We start from the raw sequence: 20257 nt of genomic DNA on the forward strand, positions 1-20257 counted from the left end.
TGCAGCGGCCCGGGAAGTAAATAGGAGCTAAATAACATTGGCTATATCAAATTGGTTTCACAGCTGCCTCTGGTGGAAAAAATGGTAATGGCAGTCACAATTATTTAGTGAGATAAAAAGAAAAGGCGTACAGTGGTACCTCTACTTATGAACTTAATTTGTTCCTTGATCAGGTTCTTAAGTAGAAAAGTTTGTAACAAGCAGCAATTTTTCCCATAGGAATCAATGTAAAAGCAAATAATGCATGCGATTGGGGAAAGCAATTTAAAATGTAACCACCCCCTTATTTAATTTCACAGGGTGATGGAAGAATATCAGTCCAATATATAACTGAAGAGTGTCTTTCAAAGCTGGACACGAAGCAACAGACAAATACTCTGCTAAACATGGTTTGGAGAGATTCAGCTAGTGAAGAAGTCTTCACTCTGATGGCTTCCATTTGCCATACATTGATGGTGCAGCATCGAATGATGGTGCCAAAAGTCAGGCAAGTGTAAAAAGATACATGAGTTCATGTACCTAATTTATTACACAGAGGATGATTTTGATTCACTCTTCCATGTGTCTGTAGCAGTACTTCTTAATCTATTTTGTGATAAGGTGTTAATCAAGTGTATTGATTCATGATAGTGTAGAAAGTATAGAACTCTAAAATATTGAAGACTGATAAATATGCCACTACTTTGTCTTCAGAAATACAATTATATTTTAAACCTTCTAAAACATGAACAGTGGTAAATGAAAAGTTAATGCATTCAATAATACAACATCACGATTGATTGATTGAATGAATGAATGTATACAGCCTTCTCTCCAAAGGCAGTTCCGAGCAATGCTCAACAAAACAGTCAATATAGAACAGATAAAAATATTTTGAAAGTCTGAAATAAATAACATTGCTATCCCTTACCCTACCAATTTTTGAATTTGTGTTGTCATAATAAAAATTTCTTGATTATGTGTGTGATATAAATAATACCTTTTAGTTTTGGAATGCAATGAAGCACTGTGAATTCAAATTACTTTGTAAACAGTAGTGCATAAAGCATCTTGGTACTCTGTTTAACTCATTTCTGTTTATAGCTTTTTGAGGAAGTAAGATATGTGGTAGTCTGATTAGGGTAATTATGTCTTTGTCAAGTAAATGCAATAGAGCAGGATGTGAGATCCGGAGATCATAGCAGAAACCGAATGGCTATGCCTCACTTTATTGCTGATAGTCTATTGCTTTGAGTAGTAATTATGGAATTTAAATGCATCATTGCTTTTACATGAAATTTATTGATGGATTGTGTAAGAAAGTTGATTAGATGTTTCTATGGCTTTAATTGCACATCTGTTACCTCTCCTTCAAGGAGCTATGTTTAAATAGAATAGAATAGAATTCTTTATTGGCCAAGTGTGATTGCACACACAAGGAATTTGTCCTTTCTATATGTTGTCAGTGTACATAAAAGAAAATGATACATTTATCAAGAATCATGAGGTACAACACAATGATTGTCATAGAGGTCAAATAAGCGATGAGGAAACAATCAATAATAATAAAAATCTTAAGGATACAAGCAACAAGTTACAGTCATACAATCATAAGTGACAGGAAATGGGTGATAGGAATGATGAGAAAAAACTAATAGTAATAGTAGTACAGACTTAGTAAATAGTTTGACAGTGTTGAGGGAATTATTTGTTTAGCAGAGTGTTAGCGTTCATGAAAAAACTGTTCTTGTGTCTAGTTTTCTTGGTGTGCAGTGCTCTGTAGCGACATTTTGAGGGTAGGAGTTGAAACAGTTTATGTCCAGGATGCGAGGGGTCTGTAAATATTTTCACTGCCCTCTTTTTGACTCTTGAATCCCGCTGCTCTTTACATAAATATCTTTGGTTGATGTTTCCATGTTTAAAAATGGTTAATTTGAATGTGGCCCTGTTGTAAGTCTCCAGTAACACAGGCTTTCTAAACTGATAATGGCAAGAATTCTGCCAGACTCGAGTTTACATATGGTTCTGGATATATGCTGGCATTCAGTTTCCCATGGAATAAATAAAAGTTATCTCCCACTGTGGTGTTCCACAGTTGTTTTACTCCCCATTTCCTTTCATCGTGTGAAAAACCTAAAATACAATGTTGATGCATCAGTCTATCTGCTTGTTGCTGTTAAGCCAGAATTTCTGGAATGCATGTGTATAGTCTTGAGCAAAGCAAAGCAGTAGCTTTGTTATACCCTGGTCTCAGTCTCTTCCTGAATAAATATTGATTGATTAGCCTCAAAATATATTAAATGTTTAGGGTATCAGTCCAGGATAAAATAGATAAAAGGAAAATACAGCAACAAAATACATATGCAATAAGTACAAACTGTTGTGATTCAGCCTGAGGCTGCTCAGGGACCAGCTGTGTCTCTGCTGGCTCCATGCCCAGAGGAGGATGACAGCGCAGAGGAGGGGGCTGAACAGTCAGACGGGGGAGAGGAGAGTCAGGAATGGGATGAAGGAGAACAGCATGAGAGCCCGGGGGGGGGGGCTCTCCCCAGCCAGTAGCTTGGAGTCATTAGATGATGATGCACAAGCTGTCATTGACATGAGACAGAGACGTTCACAGCAACGAAAGGATCAGTTAAAGAAATATTTTCACCATTGAATTAGAAACAGCTGGGTTTGGGTGTGGTCCTCATCAGCAGGGTTTAAATGGCAGGCAAGGCCTTGAAGCCATGTGGAGTGTTATCAATTGGAGTTGCGGTGACCTGTTTTGATTCTCAGCGTCTCTGATCTTGGCTTGTGGCCTCGCAGTCTGGAAGACTCGTGGGAGGTGTCTGTTTGCTATCTACAGCTTCGTCTTGGCAGCAAGAATCTGGTATTGCTTCATGGACTATTCCCTTCGTGTATATATTTGAAGTTCCAGCTTTTTTCCTGTTACCTGTGTTTTCCTTGAATTATATAAACTGCCTTTGCCTTTTACCAGTGTGTCTGGCTTCTCTTTTTGGGTTGGTATTGGCTTCTGGAGTGACCCAGACAGAACAACAAACAACCAGCATTAACCTTTACAAGATACCCCAATACATTTGATATAACAGATTCTTAGCTATAAACTTAGCGGTTCTGCTCACAATGTATAAATTAGAACCCAAGAGTTAATAGGACAATCTGTGATTCAGATCACACAGTAGGTTGTTCTTTCAGGTAGGGATGTTAACTATCTAAGCCTAAGAAGGGCTTATAGTTGGCAATCAAACAAAATATGAGCAATATCTTCAGACACTACATATACATGTCCCTTTTAATAAATAGAAACAAGAATAGTGCTAACGAGGATTTATGTGATGCTGCTCTTCAAATGCCCATTTGCAACACCTTCTTGAAGCTCTTGGATTACTACTTGCAGTGAGTGACAATCCATTTTAAGTTTGCATTCAAGAGTGCCCCTAATTGCAATCCCTCATTCTATGAAAGTATGGGTAAATGTTGAGATTTACACCTTGATTATTGTGCAACTTCTGAATAATTACATTTCATTTGCTGATTCAGTGGCAATGCATTGCTACTCCTCCATTCCCACTTGAGTGGTAGATAGCTTGATGGAATTTTGGCATTGTAGCTGTAGTATATTAAAAAAATCTACTTCCATGTGTTTGACTTTTATAGTATCTCTGAGGAGCAGTTGTATATCATGTAAACATTTACACCTTGAAAATCATATTTTTAAAAAATGTATCATGAAATAACTCTTTGACATTTAAAAAGTAATAGAAAAATATTTTTAATAGAATGCTTTTTATGTATCGGTTCAGGGTTCCCAGAGGGACATTAGCAGAAAAGCAACGTTCATTTAAAGTTGTATACTGAAGGATTTCACTAACTTATTTAATCTTATGTAATTGCAGTCACATCTGCTCCCTTCTACCTGTGACTCTTTACAGTTTAAAGGAAGTGTCAAAATATTCTGTCCCCCTCTAGTGACCTCTGTTCAGCTGTAGGAGCTGTCTTTGTATTGTATTCTCTTCATTAACTTAAATGGTCTCAGTGGGAAACCAGACCCAATTTATGGCCTACATTGAAGATCTTGCCTTTAAGTAATTAACTTATAGCAATTTCTCGACTAAATAAAGCTTAATGGGTCATTTAATCTCTCCCATTCTACTAGTAATAATTTGACACTTTAAAAAAAGAAAAGAAAAACCAAGCTATAGCAATTTGGGGAAAAAAAATCATAGGGATTTATTTATTTTATTTATTTACTTTATGTATTTGTTTATTTTGCCAGGTTAGCCAGTATGGAGGATTTTCAAAAAAAATGCTTGCTTCACATAAAGAAGCAGCATTATTTGATTTTTAAATGAAAATATATATCATAAAGAAACCCCAAACCTACAAAATGTCCTTTGGTATATACACCACTTGATGTTTATATATACTTTCTCTCCACTTAATTCTTGTAAGATATTTGTAATTATGAATACTTAAATTAGATTATTATTTATTATTATTATTGAAGTTACAAAATATTTGATCCATTGTCAATAATAAAAAAAATAAAAAATATAAATAATACTAAATACATTTTAAATATACCCTTTTCTAAGTGTAATTATAGAAATGAATTATGCTTATGTTTATCAATAATTAGAAATTCCAAAAGAAAAGTATTAGTACCAAAAGTAATGAGCAAAAATACATAAATAGAAAATTTTTAGTTATAAATACATAGTCGTGGAAAGTTTGAGTCTTAAACTAGGAGGATCAGAGTAATATGTGTTCAGATAGAAAGTTTATGTATGCAACCAATGCTGAATTTTGCAAGGAAGATTGGGCATATGCTGTTTTAGAAGAAGATAATTAGAAAATTCAGTATCATCTGGCTATGCTTCATAGATTTTCAAGGTGAAAATCAAGACTTTTGAAAGCAGTACATTTAAAAAATTTCTTTTTCTGTCAGCGGATGTGGTAATATTTATTACACCTAAACCACACACTGCCTATCAATTAGCTGCCTGGTGCAATTTAGTCTTGGATTTGACCTATAAAGCTCTTTATGACTTGGCATCTGGCTGTATTGCGTCTGCTTGCTCAAAGTGGAATTGGCCTGACCCTTTAGTAGGGTCCAGAGAGAATCTGTTTCTCTTTGGGGAGGTAAATTGCTAAAGCCAGAAGACATTGGTTCCCAAAACAAGTACAGTGGTACCTCGAGATACGAGTTTAATTCGTTCCGGACCTGGGCTCTTAAGTCGAGCAGCTCTTATCTCGAACGACTTTTCCCCATAGGAATTAATGTAAATAATTTTAATTGGTTCCAGCCCTCAAAAAACTCACAAAGTTAGTCTAAATTATGCAGAAAGACATGTTTTTAATGAAGAAATGTACATGTACATATAAATGAATAATGAAGTTTCTTTCACTTAACTTGTAAACTTTCTTAAACTTTTAAATTTACATATGTTCAACTTCTCTGCCACCCAATCCTGTAGGACAGAGGTCCCCAACACTTTTTGCACCAGGGACCGGCTTTAAGCGATCAAGAGAGGAATGGGTGAATGAATGGACGGATGGTGGGAAGGAAGGAAGGAAAGAGGGAAGGGACAGGAACAGAGGAAGGAAGCAAGGAAACTTATGAAAGGGGCGAGTAAGAGAGGAATGAGTGAAGGGAGGGAGGGAGGGAAGAAGGTGGGAAGGAGAAAGAAAAGAAGAAATAGAGGAAGGGAAGGTAAAAGAGAGAAAGAAAAAGAGCAAGAAAGAAAGAAAGAAAGAAAGAACGAAAGGGGGAAGGGACAGGAACAGAGGAAGGAAGCAAGGAAACTTATGAAAGGGGAGAGTAAGAGAGGAATGAGTGAAGGGAGGGAGGGAAGAAGGTGGGAAGGAGAAAGAAAAGAAGAAATAGAGGAAGGGAAGGTAAAAGAGAGAAAGAAAAAGAGCAAGAAAGAAAGCTGCAAGCACCCCCCCGAGCCCCCCAGGCCGGCTGCAACCTTTTAAAACACGTGCGCCGCTTCGCAGCTGTCTCCTGAAGCCGAACGCGGAAGTTAGCGTTTGGCTTCAGGAGACAGCTCCTTGGCGCTTGTATCTCGAATTTGGGCTTGTAAGTAGAACAAAAATATCTCTCCCCTCCCAGCTCTTATCTCGAGTTGCTCTTAAGTAGAGCAGCTCTTATGTCGGGGTTCCACTGTATTGGTCTCTTCAATTGTCACCCTGTGGAAAGTAGGCTGCCCCTTCCCAGATTGTGACCAGGTTGGGCTATTTGGTTTATTAATATTGAGTTTTATGCCTAGCATGAATATTTTAAATTGTATTTCTTTATATATTGCATAGTCATATACTGTATTTCAGATTTGTGACTTTTCTAATATTTAGTTTTGGTCTTAGTTTATTTCTTTCATAAGGATATTTGGAAATTAATTTTAATAGGATTAAATGCATAATACTTACAATCACATATCTTTATAAGCATGATTAGAAACAGAAGATACATTTATAATTAAATGTGATAACAATTTCCTATCTTAATTTGGTCCAACTTTTGACTTTTATTATTTTATATCATCAAAAAATAACTTTACAGGTATGATAATATAGCAGTATAAAATTGAATTGATTCTGATGATTTGTGAAACATAAAAAGGCAATGTATCGCTGTTTTTATTATGATGAATAAACACTGCTTTTCCTTTAGTAGAAAAGATTTTCTGTATTGATAAAACTAGTTTGAAAATTCTGGAATATTAACTAATATTAGTGTCTAAGAGTGGTAATCTTTATTTTGAAATAAAAGTTTAGCAAAGATACTTGGTAAAATTTGTACTTTCTCTTTTTCCTTCTAGACTTTTGTACAGTTTAGCTTTTAATGCAAGGTTTTTGAGGCATCTTTGGTGTTTAATCTCAGAAATGAAAACACGGATGATTACTGGGTATGTAATTACTTTATAAATATAGACAATATTCAAATAGAGTAGCATGTACTATATTGACCAGACAGTTCCAAAATTACTCCACAGTAAACGGCTAAAAATGATAATTAATGTTTTTTCTAAAACTGAATATTTCAGTCTAAAAAATAATAATTAGAAAAGTGCAAGATGTTTGAACCTTTGGAATTACACAAACTTAAGATACTGTATGTTCAATTTTGTTATTCTCTTTCTCCCTTTTCTCCTCTTTTAGTTTGTATTTTAATGTTCAACTTTGAAATTTAATAAATATATTATATATTTAAAAGATGTATACTTTAAGAACATTTCCTTCTATGCATGTAAAAAAGAGAAAATGTCTCTTCTATTTTATATACACCACTTGAACATGGTGTGAGTTTGGGGAGGAGGGGCTCTTTATTTTACCCTTAACTGTTCAGGTAATTATTGGAGTACATTTTAAAATCTATTTTAGCAGTGTCACCTGCTTTCAATGGACGGTGGTTAAAGCTCACCTGTCCTGGTAGATGGATAGTAACTATTTGTGAGCGTTCAGTTTTCCTTGAAAATAAAATGAGCGTGCATGTTGAATTCATAGTTTGATTTTGTGTGCTGCTCTGTTCTCTAAATAATATTTCTGTGTTCATTTTAAGGCAGGGATTAAATAATAAAAGTTTTAGATTTTCTCTTGTTTTCCCAGTTATGCTGCCAAGTAGTAACTGTCAAGAGAAAAATACTTTATGAATAGGTCTGTACAGTGTTATTTTATCAGAATTTATTTTAAGTATTTCATTAGCTATAAATATTACTTATTGTTGCACAATAAGTAACATTTAAACTCAAATTGAAAATATAATCTGGCTTCTAAAAGAGTATATGTCAGAAAAAAAAAAATCCAAAATGGGAGGTTAAAAATAATTTATAATCATTTCTTTTCCCATCCAAGCCATAAGTGTAAGTGGATAATGGGGTTATAATTTTTGTTTTTTTGTTAAGGTCTATGGTGCCGCTCCTTCAAGTAATTTCACGTGGCTCCCCAATGTCGTTAGAAGATTCTAGTCGGATCATTCCTCTCTTCTACCTTTTTAGCTCCTTATTTAGTCACTCACTTATTTCTATCCATGATAATGAATTCTTTGGTGACCCTATAGAAGGTAAGGGCATCTTCTGTGGATTTTCTCTCAGAACTCATAATAGCATCATTATAAATATTCATATTAGATGTCCTCCTTCATCTGAAAACAAACTGTTTTTAAATGAAGTTTCTGAATATACACTTTTAGTTAGTTCATATTTTATTGTTTAATTATAAGCATTTGTTTTGTTCTCTTTGCCTTATAATTTTCTAATCTGGAAATGGACACAGATTATAACGTAAAATACAAGGTTTGAAAAGGTCTACAAACAGCTAAGCCATTTAAGGTAGTCCTCTGATTACGATGGCAATTTTAACTGGAATTTCTATGGCTAAGCTGAAGTCACAGCATCATCACATTACTTAGTGGTGGCAACCACTGTAAGCTAGGACCTGAACCTTGGCTGCCATCATTAAGAGAGGACCATGCAAGTTTTTAAGTGAAGATTTCATATGATTGCAACTTCTTCGTTGACTTTGGGGAATGTTGCCATTGCACTCAGTGTGTAATGCAGGTCACTGCCACATCATAATTGTGAACTCTGCACCGAGTACCAGAATTGTGATCATGTGACCATAGTGATACTGTTAACTGCTGGTATTCTAAAGTTATGACCTGAAGACTACCTCCAATTAAATATAGCTTCCTAGAAAACTTTGTTGCTATCTTTCTTTTGGGGTCTCCAGGCAGGCAGAAAATTAAAAAGAGCTATGGATTTTCCGTATTTTGCAAATAGGCTTGTTGTGTAAATCTCAAGGAAATCACAAGATGCAGTTAAATTGCTGTTGAAATCTCTTTGTTAATATGCCAGGCAAAGTTTATTAAATAACATTGGGGCAAAGAATAGATATACAGTGATCCCCCGATTATCGCGAGGGTTCCGTTCCAAGACCCCTCGCGATAATCGATATTTCGGGATGTAGTGGTGCGGAAGTAAAAACACCATCTGCGCATGCGCGCCCCTTTTTCCATGGCCGCACATGCGCAGATGGTGGAGTTTGCGTGTGGGCGGCGGGGAAGACCCTTCGGCCGCCCAACAGCTGATTTGCTCCGCAGCGCGGCAGCAGCGAGGAGCCGAAGATGGGGTTTCCCCGTTGCCCAGGCAACGGGGAAACCCCATCTTCATCTCCTCGCTGCTGCCGCGCTGCGGAGCAGATCAGCTGTTGGGCGGCCGAAGGAACCTTCCCTGGGTCTTTCCGCCGCCCAGGCAACGGGGAAACCCCATCTTCGGCTCCTCGCTGCTGCCGCGCTGCGGAGCAGATCAGCTGTTGGGCGGCCGAAGGAACCTTCCCTGGGTCTTTCCGCCGCCCAGGCAACGGGGAAACCCCATCTTCGGCTCCTCGCTGCTGCCGCGCTACGGAGCAGATCAGCTGTTGGGCGGCCGAAGGAACCTTCCCTGGGTCTTCCCGCCGCCCAGGCAAAGGGGAAACCCCAAGATCGCTTGCCGCTTGCCCGTCACCCGCTTGCCCGTCACCCGCTTGCCCGGCCGCTCGCTTGCCGCTTGCCCGTTCACCCACCCGCCTGGCTGCTCGCTTGCCGCTTGCCCGTCACCCGCTCGCCTAGCCGCTCGCTTGCCGCTTGCCTGTTTGCCCGCCCGCCTGGCTGCTCGCTTGCCGCTTGCCCGTTCGCCCGCCCGCCTGGCTGCTCGCTTGCCCGTTCGCCCGCCCGCCCGGCTGCTCGCTTGCCGCTCGAGAGCAAGAGGGGGAGAGATAGAGAAAGAGAGAGAAGGAAAGAAAGAGATGAGAGAGGGAGGAAGAGAGTGTGAGAGAGGAAGAAGCAAGATAGAGAAAGAGAGAGAGAAAGAAAGATGAGAAAGGAAGGGAGTGACGTCATCGGGTGGAAAAATCGCGATATAGCCTTTCGCAATGATCGGGATCGTGAAACTCGGGGGATCACTGTACATAGATTTTATTATTTCAACAGTAGGGGACAAGCAAGTATATTCTAGATATTTGGACTACAATTTTAATCAAATTCAAGAAGGATGGTTGATATCAAGACATTGTAGGAATTGCAGTTCAAAAAATTGAGAAAGAATATTTGCCTCTACCTATGCATTTGATTTATTAGAATGTAGTTAATTTTTCAATGTAATGTATAGATCCACATGTTTGAACAAACACATTATTGTAAAGTCAAATTATTTTATCATTTGCCTAGAATCACAATCAAGAATTGTTGATCACAATGCTAAACTATAAAGTGGTTGACTTGTTTTTGGATTATTGTGATGAATGAATTCACAGAATGCAAATCAGACCACTGTGGATTGATCAATAAGCTATACTTCTGAAAAATCTTATGTGAGAATTCAAAGAGAACAAGACTGTATCCTTAAGCATGTTTTGTATTTTCTGTAGTTGTAGGTCAAAGACAATCATCAATGATGCCTTTTACATTAGAAGAACTGGTCATATTATCACGCTGTCTTCGCGATGCTTGTTTAGGAATTATTAAATTGGCATATCCAGAAACCAAGCCAGAGGTTCGTGAAGAATATATTGCAGCATTTAGAAGTATTGGAGTCACTACAAATACAGAAATGCAACAATGCATCCAAACAGAACAGAAGAGGTGGATTCAGCTCTTTAAGGTATACATAGTTGATTCATAAAAGAATGAATCAAAAGAACTTCCTATTTTTCCTTCATATTAGATCTACAGTAGTTGAACATTTAAAATTTTATGCAATGTCTTCAACCCTGATTCTGCCATAATTTTCTTCAACTTTGATGCTTTCCTTACGCTTTCCACTCTCAAAATTCTCAGCAGGCTTGCTGGCTGGGAAACTTTGGATGTGGAAAGAGATTATGGTAAAAATATGTTTGTATTTTTTAAAGAATGGATTTTATAAGAAGCTTACATGTCAAAAGAGAATATAAAAATGAATATTACTTTAAGCTCCGATTCAACAGCCGATACTTGATGTGTGTTCAATATGTTGTTGCAGTTTTCAAGATACATTTTGGTCTTTGCAGAATGGATTACAATGTATTTAATGTCTCATGTTTATACATAAGGTATATTTAGATCTGAATATACTATTCTCAGGATAAAACTTTAGAGATGGTTACCTTGCAAAACTTTGTTTTAAGGGGGAATTTACATATGTTCAGATGGCTTCAGGTGAGGTTACATTAGTGATTATCCAAGCTGGCTAATACTTGGTGATCTTCATTTCTTCACAGCATACTTCAGGTCTTTGGACAATTCATTGAGATCCTTTTGGAGCTTTTATATACTGTAATAAATATATTTGTAATTTGGTCTATGGTGTCATGTAAGACATTTGAGCCTTTTTAAACTCCTAAATTGAGGAAGCTTATAGGCAGAATTAACAAGCTGGGCTGCATATTAGAAGATTAATTGTATTTTTCCCATGTCGAGAAGACCTTGGGGAAGGAATGGATAAACCAGTAAGGGATGAGGAATTGCAATTCAATCCTGAGAAGAAATGAGGAAGAACCACAAAATTATCCCAATTTGATTCTGTTTGGTGTACATTGGGGAAGAGAGAAATTCTGATTAATTCTATGATTATAGGCTAGAGCAGAGGTCTTCAAACTTAGCAAATTGAAGCTATGCTGGCTGGAGAATTCTGAGAGTTAAAGTCCACAAGTCTTAAAGTTGCCAAGTTTAAAGATCTCTGGCCTAGAGTAATAAAGTAGGATTCCTGGAATCAGTATGGTATCTATTTCCTGACTGGCCTATTTTGAGCATCTGAAATTACCATTTTCTAAAGATTGTCCATGGTAGCTTAAATAGTTCAAGGGTATTTTTGAATTAGAATTTTCTATAATAATCACTATATATTTATGTAGTTAATTTTTTCCCCAGCCTCCCAGTGATACCCATTAAGGCAGTAGGGTAGCAATTCTGGATATAACTGTTTTATAAAAAAAGTGCTTGACTTGCCATGAAATGTCTGCAGCAAACACTCACAGTCAGCTAAAATTACTCATTAAAGGAGTGGAAGCAGAAGAAATGCATTTTCCAAATTAAATGCTAGATTTACAGTCCGTTTAATACCAGCGACCTCTCGCACACTAATGTTCAGTTCGAGTCATCAGCTGTTCCTTTAGGTCTTTTATCACTGTTTTTGTCAAGCTATCTATTTAATTGAAAGAAGTTAATTGAATGAAAATGATCAACTAAGCTTGTATTAATATTGCTAATGGAACTTTCTTCTTGGCCATGTTTGGAGAAAAATGTCAAGCTAGACTTTAGGAAAGACCCATTAATGCTTGCACTTAACCTGATGGGCTAATTAAGGAATGCTTATTCATTCTACAAGTCTACAATAGCCTCTATCCCACCCATTTTGTCTGATTTTTACAAGACATTTCACTTATGAACAATGAACATTATGGACATTAGTAGCAATGAGAGTAGCTGATAATGTTTTGATGGTGTTGAATATTGTATAAAAGCAGGGCAAGATACCATGGAGATGTAATAAAAGATTGCAATTTTAATTACTTATCCATTTGTTATCTAGTGAAGTTTACAATCTCTGAATATGGATCCAGTATGCTTGCATATTACAGAAATGTGAAATGCTCTGGTGTTATGCCAGTATTTCTCAAGCTGGTGGCCTCCAAAGGTATTGGCCCAATGGCCCATGATGGCTGGGAATTTTGTAAACTTAAATCCAAAGTTTCTGCTATAAACAGAGTTTGTACTGTGCTTTTTCATCCAACAAGCTTACTATGTTGAAATCTACAAGATGAGCTGTACTTACTTAGAATATTACTAGTAATTGATCAAATCTGAAAAAGTCCATGAGGGAATGTAGAGTTGTAGAGTCAGTAAATATAAAACAGAAATTAGCAAGTATGTGTGTGTTTGTGTAATTGTTTTGTTTTGTATGCATTTTTATATTTAAAAAAATGGAGCTGTGCAAGATTTGTCTCAAAAGATATTCTTTAGTAGCATCAATATTCTCCATAGTGGGTGGAGCTAACCTCCAAGAATGGGATGACACTGACTAAGCCAATGAGGACTGTCTGAGATTAATATCGTCGTCCTCCTGCCTCAGTTCCTTCTCTTTGACTTAGTCCTCAGCTGAACAGGATGCACACAAAATCATTCCCATTCTTGGAGGATAGATCCACCTGCCAAGGAATTTGTGAGTTCTCCCTAGTCACTTGGTTAAGTGTGGAAAGGCTTCAGCTTTCTCTGCCGTTTTGGCATCTAGCCAAGGGCATCAAATGGGGGTAGGTTGCTCCTCTATCGGCCTCAGGAGATTTGCTTTATTTTACCTGTCTGGCTTGTTGTGGCATAGCGGTCTGGCCATTAGAGGTACTGTAAAAACCTGGATTGTGTCATGGAGCTTTAATGCAACCTTAACCTGCACATATCTGACAAAGACATCTGGGAGGCTCGCTGCCCCATTGACTGTAGCCACTCTTGACCTGAATGTGCTGGCTTTGATACCGGCTGCTATCAAACAAGGCATCTAGACGGGTCTGCAGCAGAAGACCAGGCCAGTGGTTCCTGCCACCCACGTAGCCAGGCCCTCTGATCAGTCTTCTGCCTTTGATTGCACTCACTGCACTGACCGGTCCTACGATTATTGTTCTTCAGACCATTCTGTTGAGGGCCGCTCTGACCTTGGAGAGGGTGAAATAGACCTTGACATCTTTGATGATGAGTACCTTGCCCCAGACCCACCGGCTTCTTCAGGCCTTTTCCTCTTTCAGTCTTTTCAAAACCCTTTATTTAAGGCAAAGAACACTGCCAACAGGGGGTCAACTGCCTCGGGGTTCTCTGAGTGATCATCATCAACTGAGATGATTCCTCCTCTCTTTGTTGAAGTGGTTATCCGCCAGTGGCAGACTTCCGCTTTGGGACTCTTGTCAACCTGCTAGACAAGTATTACTTTAACTTAGCATCTCACCTGGTGGACAGCTCAATGAAGATGTCAACCAGCACACAGCAGCAGTAAAAAAAGCAAATTCCATGCTTGGCGTGATTAGGAAGGGAATTGAAAATAGGTCAGCAAGCGTTGTATTGCCGCTGTACAAATCAATGGTGAGACCACACTTGGAGTACTATGTACAGTTCTAGATGGATATCACACCTCAAGAAGGATATAATGGAACTAGAAAAGGTGCAAAAAAGGGCTACAAGAATGATAAAGGAAATGGAGCACCTCCCTTATGATACCAGGTTACAACGCCTTGGTCTCTTCAGCCTTGAAAGACAGCGTTTAAAGGGTGACTTGATCGAAGTGTATAAAATCATGTATGGGATAGAAAAGGTGGATAGAGAAAAATTCTTTTCTCTATCACACAATACTAGGACGAGGGGGCTCATAGGTAAGAAAGTGAGGACAAATCAAGGGAAATATTTCTTTACCCAGAGGGTCGTTGGTTTATAGAATTCACTTCCAGAAGAGGTCGTGACAGCGATTGATTATTTTAAGATTGTATTTTTGTTCACAGCTATTTTTTAAAATCATAATTGGTTATTACTGGATACATGCTGAAGAGGCCTTCATCCTGAAATGGATAGATAATGACTAAAATGAGGATGATGAATTAATTATTAATTCTGCCAATAGTGTAACGATTTAAAATTGTTGGTATTTCCTTCCCCCCACACAAAGTTTGTCCAATATCTGGGATAGTTGAGGAACATACTTGATTTTTTACCCAAAGTTGCAGATGAAGATTTATTTCTTTATGTTCTAAGATCAATTATGATGGCTAGACATGTGTGATGTTGAAATCCAAGAGATCTGGTGAGAATCTGGTTGAGGAAAAGTGAGCTTCAACCAGATTTCCCAACTGTCAGTCTCTCTTTTTCTCTCATACAAACTTGATGATGATGATGACAAACTTAACATATATGTATCAGATATAAGTATATTGATACAAGTACAAATTCTATTTATATTTGGTTATTGTTTTCTGTCTTGCTGCATAAAAATGCTTCATAATGGCTGTTTTAACCATTTAGGTAATCACCAATTTAGTGAAAATGCTGAAGTCTAGAGATACAAGAAGGAATTTTTGCCCACCAGATCATTGGCTATCATTACAAGAAAACATTAGAGCAGATAAGGTAATATAGAAATTGGTTTTTATTTAAAAAAGAGCTTTTTTTCATATTGAAGTTACATATTTAAACTGTTTTTATATCTTAATGTTGGAATAGATGATTTACTTTTAAGGTTTCACCCCAAGACATTTAACCATCATATTTAATGTACTGGTAGGTTACCCAGCTTTATGTGCCATCAGCCAGACATGTGTGGAGAGTGAGGAGAATGGGAAGGATAGGACCCCTGCAGTCTACTTTGGATGGTAAGAAATGGTTTGTTGTTGAAACTAACCTGTGCAGGAGACAATTGTACTCAATATCAGATTTGGTTGTACATTGCCTGCATTTCCATTTTTTATTTAAATAATGGCCTCTCTCTGAAAAAGAGGCCAACTTTCCTCTAAAAATAACCCATGAAGGTGCTTAAGAATGAAAAAAGGATGCTGTTACAATGATTGCATGAAGACAGGTGCATAACAGTGTCTTTTTTATTTGTTTAGTTCCACTTGACTCCTCATGAGTTAAATACAATTAGTGTGAAAGAGTCACTGACTTGCATGTGACCATGTTACTTGTGTTTTCTCATTTACTTAAATGGCAAGCTCTTTTGTTCCTAAATGCCTTATGTATTGATGACTCAATCCCATATTTCTCTTCAAATAAATAGCTGTTACTGGGGGGCAGTCTGGATAAAATTGACTAATTGGCTAGAATAATTGAACTGCTGAAGTTATGGTGGCTTACCTTTGCTGTACATGCAGTTTCCCCTTTCAAAATGCTTTTAACCCTTAGCGTAATCAATTGCCTATCTTGGCTAATTGAAAATGTTTTCTGAAAATTTATAAAATGCTTGCAAGTTGAAGTACCAAAAATTGCAACTTGCTGAAGTTATCACTCTTGTAAGGTTCATTTTGCAGTGAAGACATCCTTCTGAATACTAATTAAAATTAACTTGTAGGTTTAGAAGTGTAGCGTTTCTTGGGAAAAAAATAAAAGAAACCAGACTATTTTGCAGTATTTTTCTGCAATTTGATTCCAAAGAAAAGTGTATCTTACTTTAGTAACAAATAATACAAAGCTCTTTCAAGAATATTCTCCCACATAATCCTTGAATGTCTTTTTTGGTTATGTAACATTTGTATTTTCAAAATAATTCTTGTTTTGAGAAATTTCAGTTTCAGCTGTGCTTGTGGTTTCACTCTGTTTTTGTTGCTAAATTTTCCTTCATTTTCTTCCCCTCCTTTCCTTTATTTTACATCACCCCCAATGTCTCCAAACTTTGTGAGCAACTTAATAGATATATAGATAGTCCTTTATTTATAACTATTTGTTTAGTGATTCATCAAAATTATAACGATGTTGAAAAAAGTGACTTGTGATCAATCCTTACACTTATGATAGCTACAACATTCCCAACATCACATAATCAAAAGTCATACTTTTGGTAACTGGTTCATGGTTACATCAATTCCAGCATCCCAGGGTCATGTGATCTCCATTCCTAACCCTCCCAGCCAGCAAAAGCAACAGGGAAAGCTGAATTCACTTAATAAATGATGATTCCTTTAACAACTGCTTAACAACTATAATTAACAACTGTGGCAAAAGATGTGAAATTGGGTGCAATTCACTTAACAACTACCTTGCTTAAAAATGGAAATTCTGGTGGTACTTGTGGTTATAAATCAACTTGTAGTAGGATAGATACAACAGGGAGAGAAGGCTGTCTTCCTTGTTGCAGCACCTGCTCTTTGGAATATTTATTTATTTGCTTGTTTGTTTATTAGATTTCTATGCTGTCCTTCTCAGTCGACTCAGACCAGCTTACAACAGAGATAAATACAAAAATACAAATACCGCATGTAGAAATGTAATATTAAAATTCTAAAAATCTTAAAAACCCAAACTATCCCTCGTAGACACCAATGGCTCCTCCTCAGAAAGCTTTGGGAATGGCTATTGGCCTTTTGGGATGGTGCAGTCAGGAAACAGATACCACAAGCGATATTAGACATTATTGACAATGCTAATAAAATCTTGGAAACCTAATCAAATTTCCTCTTCCCCTTCTCTTATACCAAAGAGTATAAGAGAGAAAGCAATTTTTAGCTTCTTCCTCTTGTTTTCTCACTTTCCAAAGTTGAACTTCTATTTACTAATAGTCATTGCATATTTTTTTCAGTCATCTCACTGCTCTTCAGTATTTTCTGTTATGTGGTTTCCTTCTGAACACATAATCTAATTTTTTTATTTTATAGTTTAAAAAAAAATGCTGTAAGCTGCCCAGAATTATATGGGTTTGGGCAGCCTCTAAATTGTATAAATTCATAAATAACAATAAAATAAATAAGAAGAGCCACATTTACCTGTATAACATGAAACTGCAAGTAAACTTTTGAAACCTGGTCGTTCAACCAGTGATTGTGATCCCTGGTTCTCTGGGATGAACTAAGCAACCCTCAAGTGTTTCTCCAATTTTATTTACGCTGTCTAAAGAATTCCAATGTTTAGGCTATCCTAGTATGACTTTAATAAGACTTGTACAGTTAATATTCAATTTTCAACCACGGTTCATTCTAAAATTCTATTGCTGTGCTAAGACAGCTAGAGTTAAGTGACTTTTACCCCGTTGTATGACTTTTCTTCTATAATTGTTAAGTGAATCACTCAATTGTTAAATTTAGAAACACAGATGTTAAAGTGAATCTAGATTTCCTATTGACTGCTTGTCAAAAGGTTTCAAAAGGTGCTCGCATGACCCTAGGACACGAAATATGAACCAGTTTGTCAAGCAACCAAATTTTGATCACATGACCTGCAATGCTGCAATGGTTGCAAGTGTGAAAAATGGCCATGCCACTTTTTTCAATGCTATTGTAATTTTGACCAGACATTAAACAAATGGCTTAAAGTTGAAGAAGGCTACCTGTAATTCAAACTACAGTATATGGAAAATTTCAGCTTGCCCATTCCTGCTCTTTGTAGTACTGTCCTCATCAGTTGAGGAAGAATGGAAAACAGGAAATGGTACCACACAGTAAAGCTAAATTCCGATATTTTTGTTTAAAAGTGGGACTGGATCCAGCCCCTCTCTCTGTGTCCGAGGAGCGACAGCTTGCAATATTGACAGAGCTGCCTTTTGTGGTTCCTTTTGAAGAAAGAGTAAAGGTATTTTATCTTTTTTAAACCTTGCAATTTTTAACAAGTTTTAAATATTTAAATATTTACAAGCTGAAAGTATATTTTTGATAAAGGTGTATATAACATTTCAGAGTGGAAATGCTTTGTGCTGTTTTGAATTTGAAGTGGTGTATTCTTATTTCTATTCTGGTGCTGCCCTTCTGAAATTACTGGTTGAAATTGAAGATATTTTTATGTGGTCAGACCAGCATCTTTCAAATTTAAAGCAACTGTTTCAAATTTTAAATATTTTGAATTTTTGCTTGCCTTTAAAGTCTTGAATTATGTGCATCATGAAAGAAGGCATGCATATGTTTCTTGCCCATAGGAGATTGATTGCAGAACTTTTAGTGAGGATTAAATTTTGCAAGCTCAGCATCCCAGTTCCATGGTGGAGGAGATTAGAATGTTTCTGTATCTAAATATTGAAACTATCCTAAATTAGTTTAATATAATTTTTATGCTTAAAGTGACTGTGATATTGAAATTACATTTGTGTTAGAATCTTAGTTTTTATTCAGTCACAAAGCTAGCTTTTAGAACAAGAAAGATGACACATCACAACAGAGAAACTCAATAAGTCATATTGTCAGTTCATGATCAGATTTTTTTTAAAAAGTATTCCAAACTACAGTTCTTGCACCAAATTGCAAGCAGAATTGTTTTTAATTTATCTTTTATAACATGTAACACCTGTTGATCTAAACACTACCTTTGTGGATAGAGAATTAATGTTGTAATACAAATATACATTGCACCAGCACTGGGTTGGATCTGGTTCTGTGAACCGGAAATGCCGCCAGTGGAAGACTCTTCCCATCCACTTGAGACATTTCTGCACATGTGCAGAAGCATTGTGTTCAAGCAGGAACCGGTAGCAACAGGTTTAGAATCCACTACTACATTGCACTCATTCATATATTGTCTTGCATGCAATTAGAATAAGCCATAAGAGCATTTGCCTTTCATTGGCATGGTAAGAAGTATTTGTAGAAAGTGGTAGTGGGAGATAAAAATGGTGCTAGCAAATGAGAAAGTGATAAATATCAGCCAGTAAAAGGAAGTAGGGAATATTGGCTAATCACAGCCATGAAATGATTTGGTGATTTCCATCTGCAAATCTTCTGAATTAGTTATCTTTTGTTGGGCTTCTGGAATAGTTTGTTCTGCTTTAAAAAAAATCCAGGCCATACCCATAAATTGTTTAACATTTTGTAGTTTAGATTATTGATCCTCATATAAACCAGGTTTTCCTCATAATTTTCATTTAAAAATTAACAGCAAAAACTTCTGTTGATGCTACAGCTTTCAACTAATTAGAAAACTGAATTCTAAAAATTGTGCTGTCAATATGTATCTATACTATAAGGGAAATAGAAGATAGTTTCATGAGAGATATAAATCTCTGTTACTGAAAATGACATTGATAAATGAAGGGGAAATGTGTTGCTTAGTTCATGTGGAAGTATTAGAAGTGGCAAGAGTAATTTTTAAGCTTTTCGTGTGTTAGTTAAGCTTCTTATTGCAAGCTTTTCTACGAAGGCACGTAAAATACTAGTTTATTTATTTGACTTCTATGCTTCTCAATCCTTTGGGACTCAGTTTTAAAAAAATCTTATCACAAATTCCGAATATCCTAGCTCTATGTAATGAAATTGAAATGCTACTCAACTATGTTGCATTGAAAATCCATCCTTAAAAGTCTAATTACTTTCCCTTTCATGACTTACTCCATACAAGATCTTTCAAAGATTGATCTATGCGGACAAGCAGGAAGTACAAGGAGAAGGTCCATTTGTGGATGGAATTAATGTTACCATTAGAAGAAATTATATTTATGAAGATGCATATGACAAACTTTCTCCTGAAAATGGTACGATATTTATAAAATGAAGAAATGATTTATCTTGAGAACTATAAAAAGAACTATAAAAGAAATGATATGTTGTGAAATGTAAAATGTACAACTTTAAGCATTCCATGTGTTTGAGATTTTTTTTTTTT

General features: G+C 36.6%; 1 protein-coding gene across 2 annotated transcripts in view; it reads left to right on the plus strand.

Annotated features, from left to right (window-relative positions):
* Positions 1-20257, plus strand: part of UBE3C (ubiquitin protein ligase E3C) — a 69489-nt gene that overhangs the window by 18318 nt on the left and 30914 nt on the right. For both annotated transcript variants that reach the window (XM_070726449.1, XM_070726448.1), the window contains exons 10-17: positions 300-487; positions 6804-6890; positions 7887-8044; positions 10387-10619; positions 14990-15094; positions 15249-15336; positions 18144-18241; positions 19994-20126. In XM_070726449.1, the coding sequence (XP_070582550.1) occupies positions 300-487; positions 6804-6890; positions 7887-8044; positions 10387-10619; positions 14990-15094; positions 15249-15336; positions 18144-18241; positions 19994-20126 (1090 nt within the window). The remainder of the gene's footprint in view (positions 1-299; positions 488-6803; positions 6891-7886; positions 8045-10386; positions 10620-14989; positions 15095-15248; positions 15337-18143; positions 18242-19993; positions 20127-20257) is intronic.

The sequence above is a fragment of the Erythrolamprus reginae genome, chromosome Z, assembly GCF_031021105.1.
Source record: "Erythrolamprus reginae isolate rEryReg1 chromosome Z, rEryReg1.hap1, whole genome shotgun sequence".
Classification (NCBI taxonomy): Eukaryota; Metazoa; Chordata; class Lepidosauria; order Squamata; family Dipsadidae; genus Erythrolamprus; species Erythrolamprus reginae.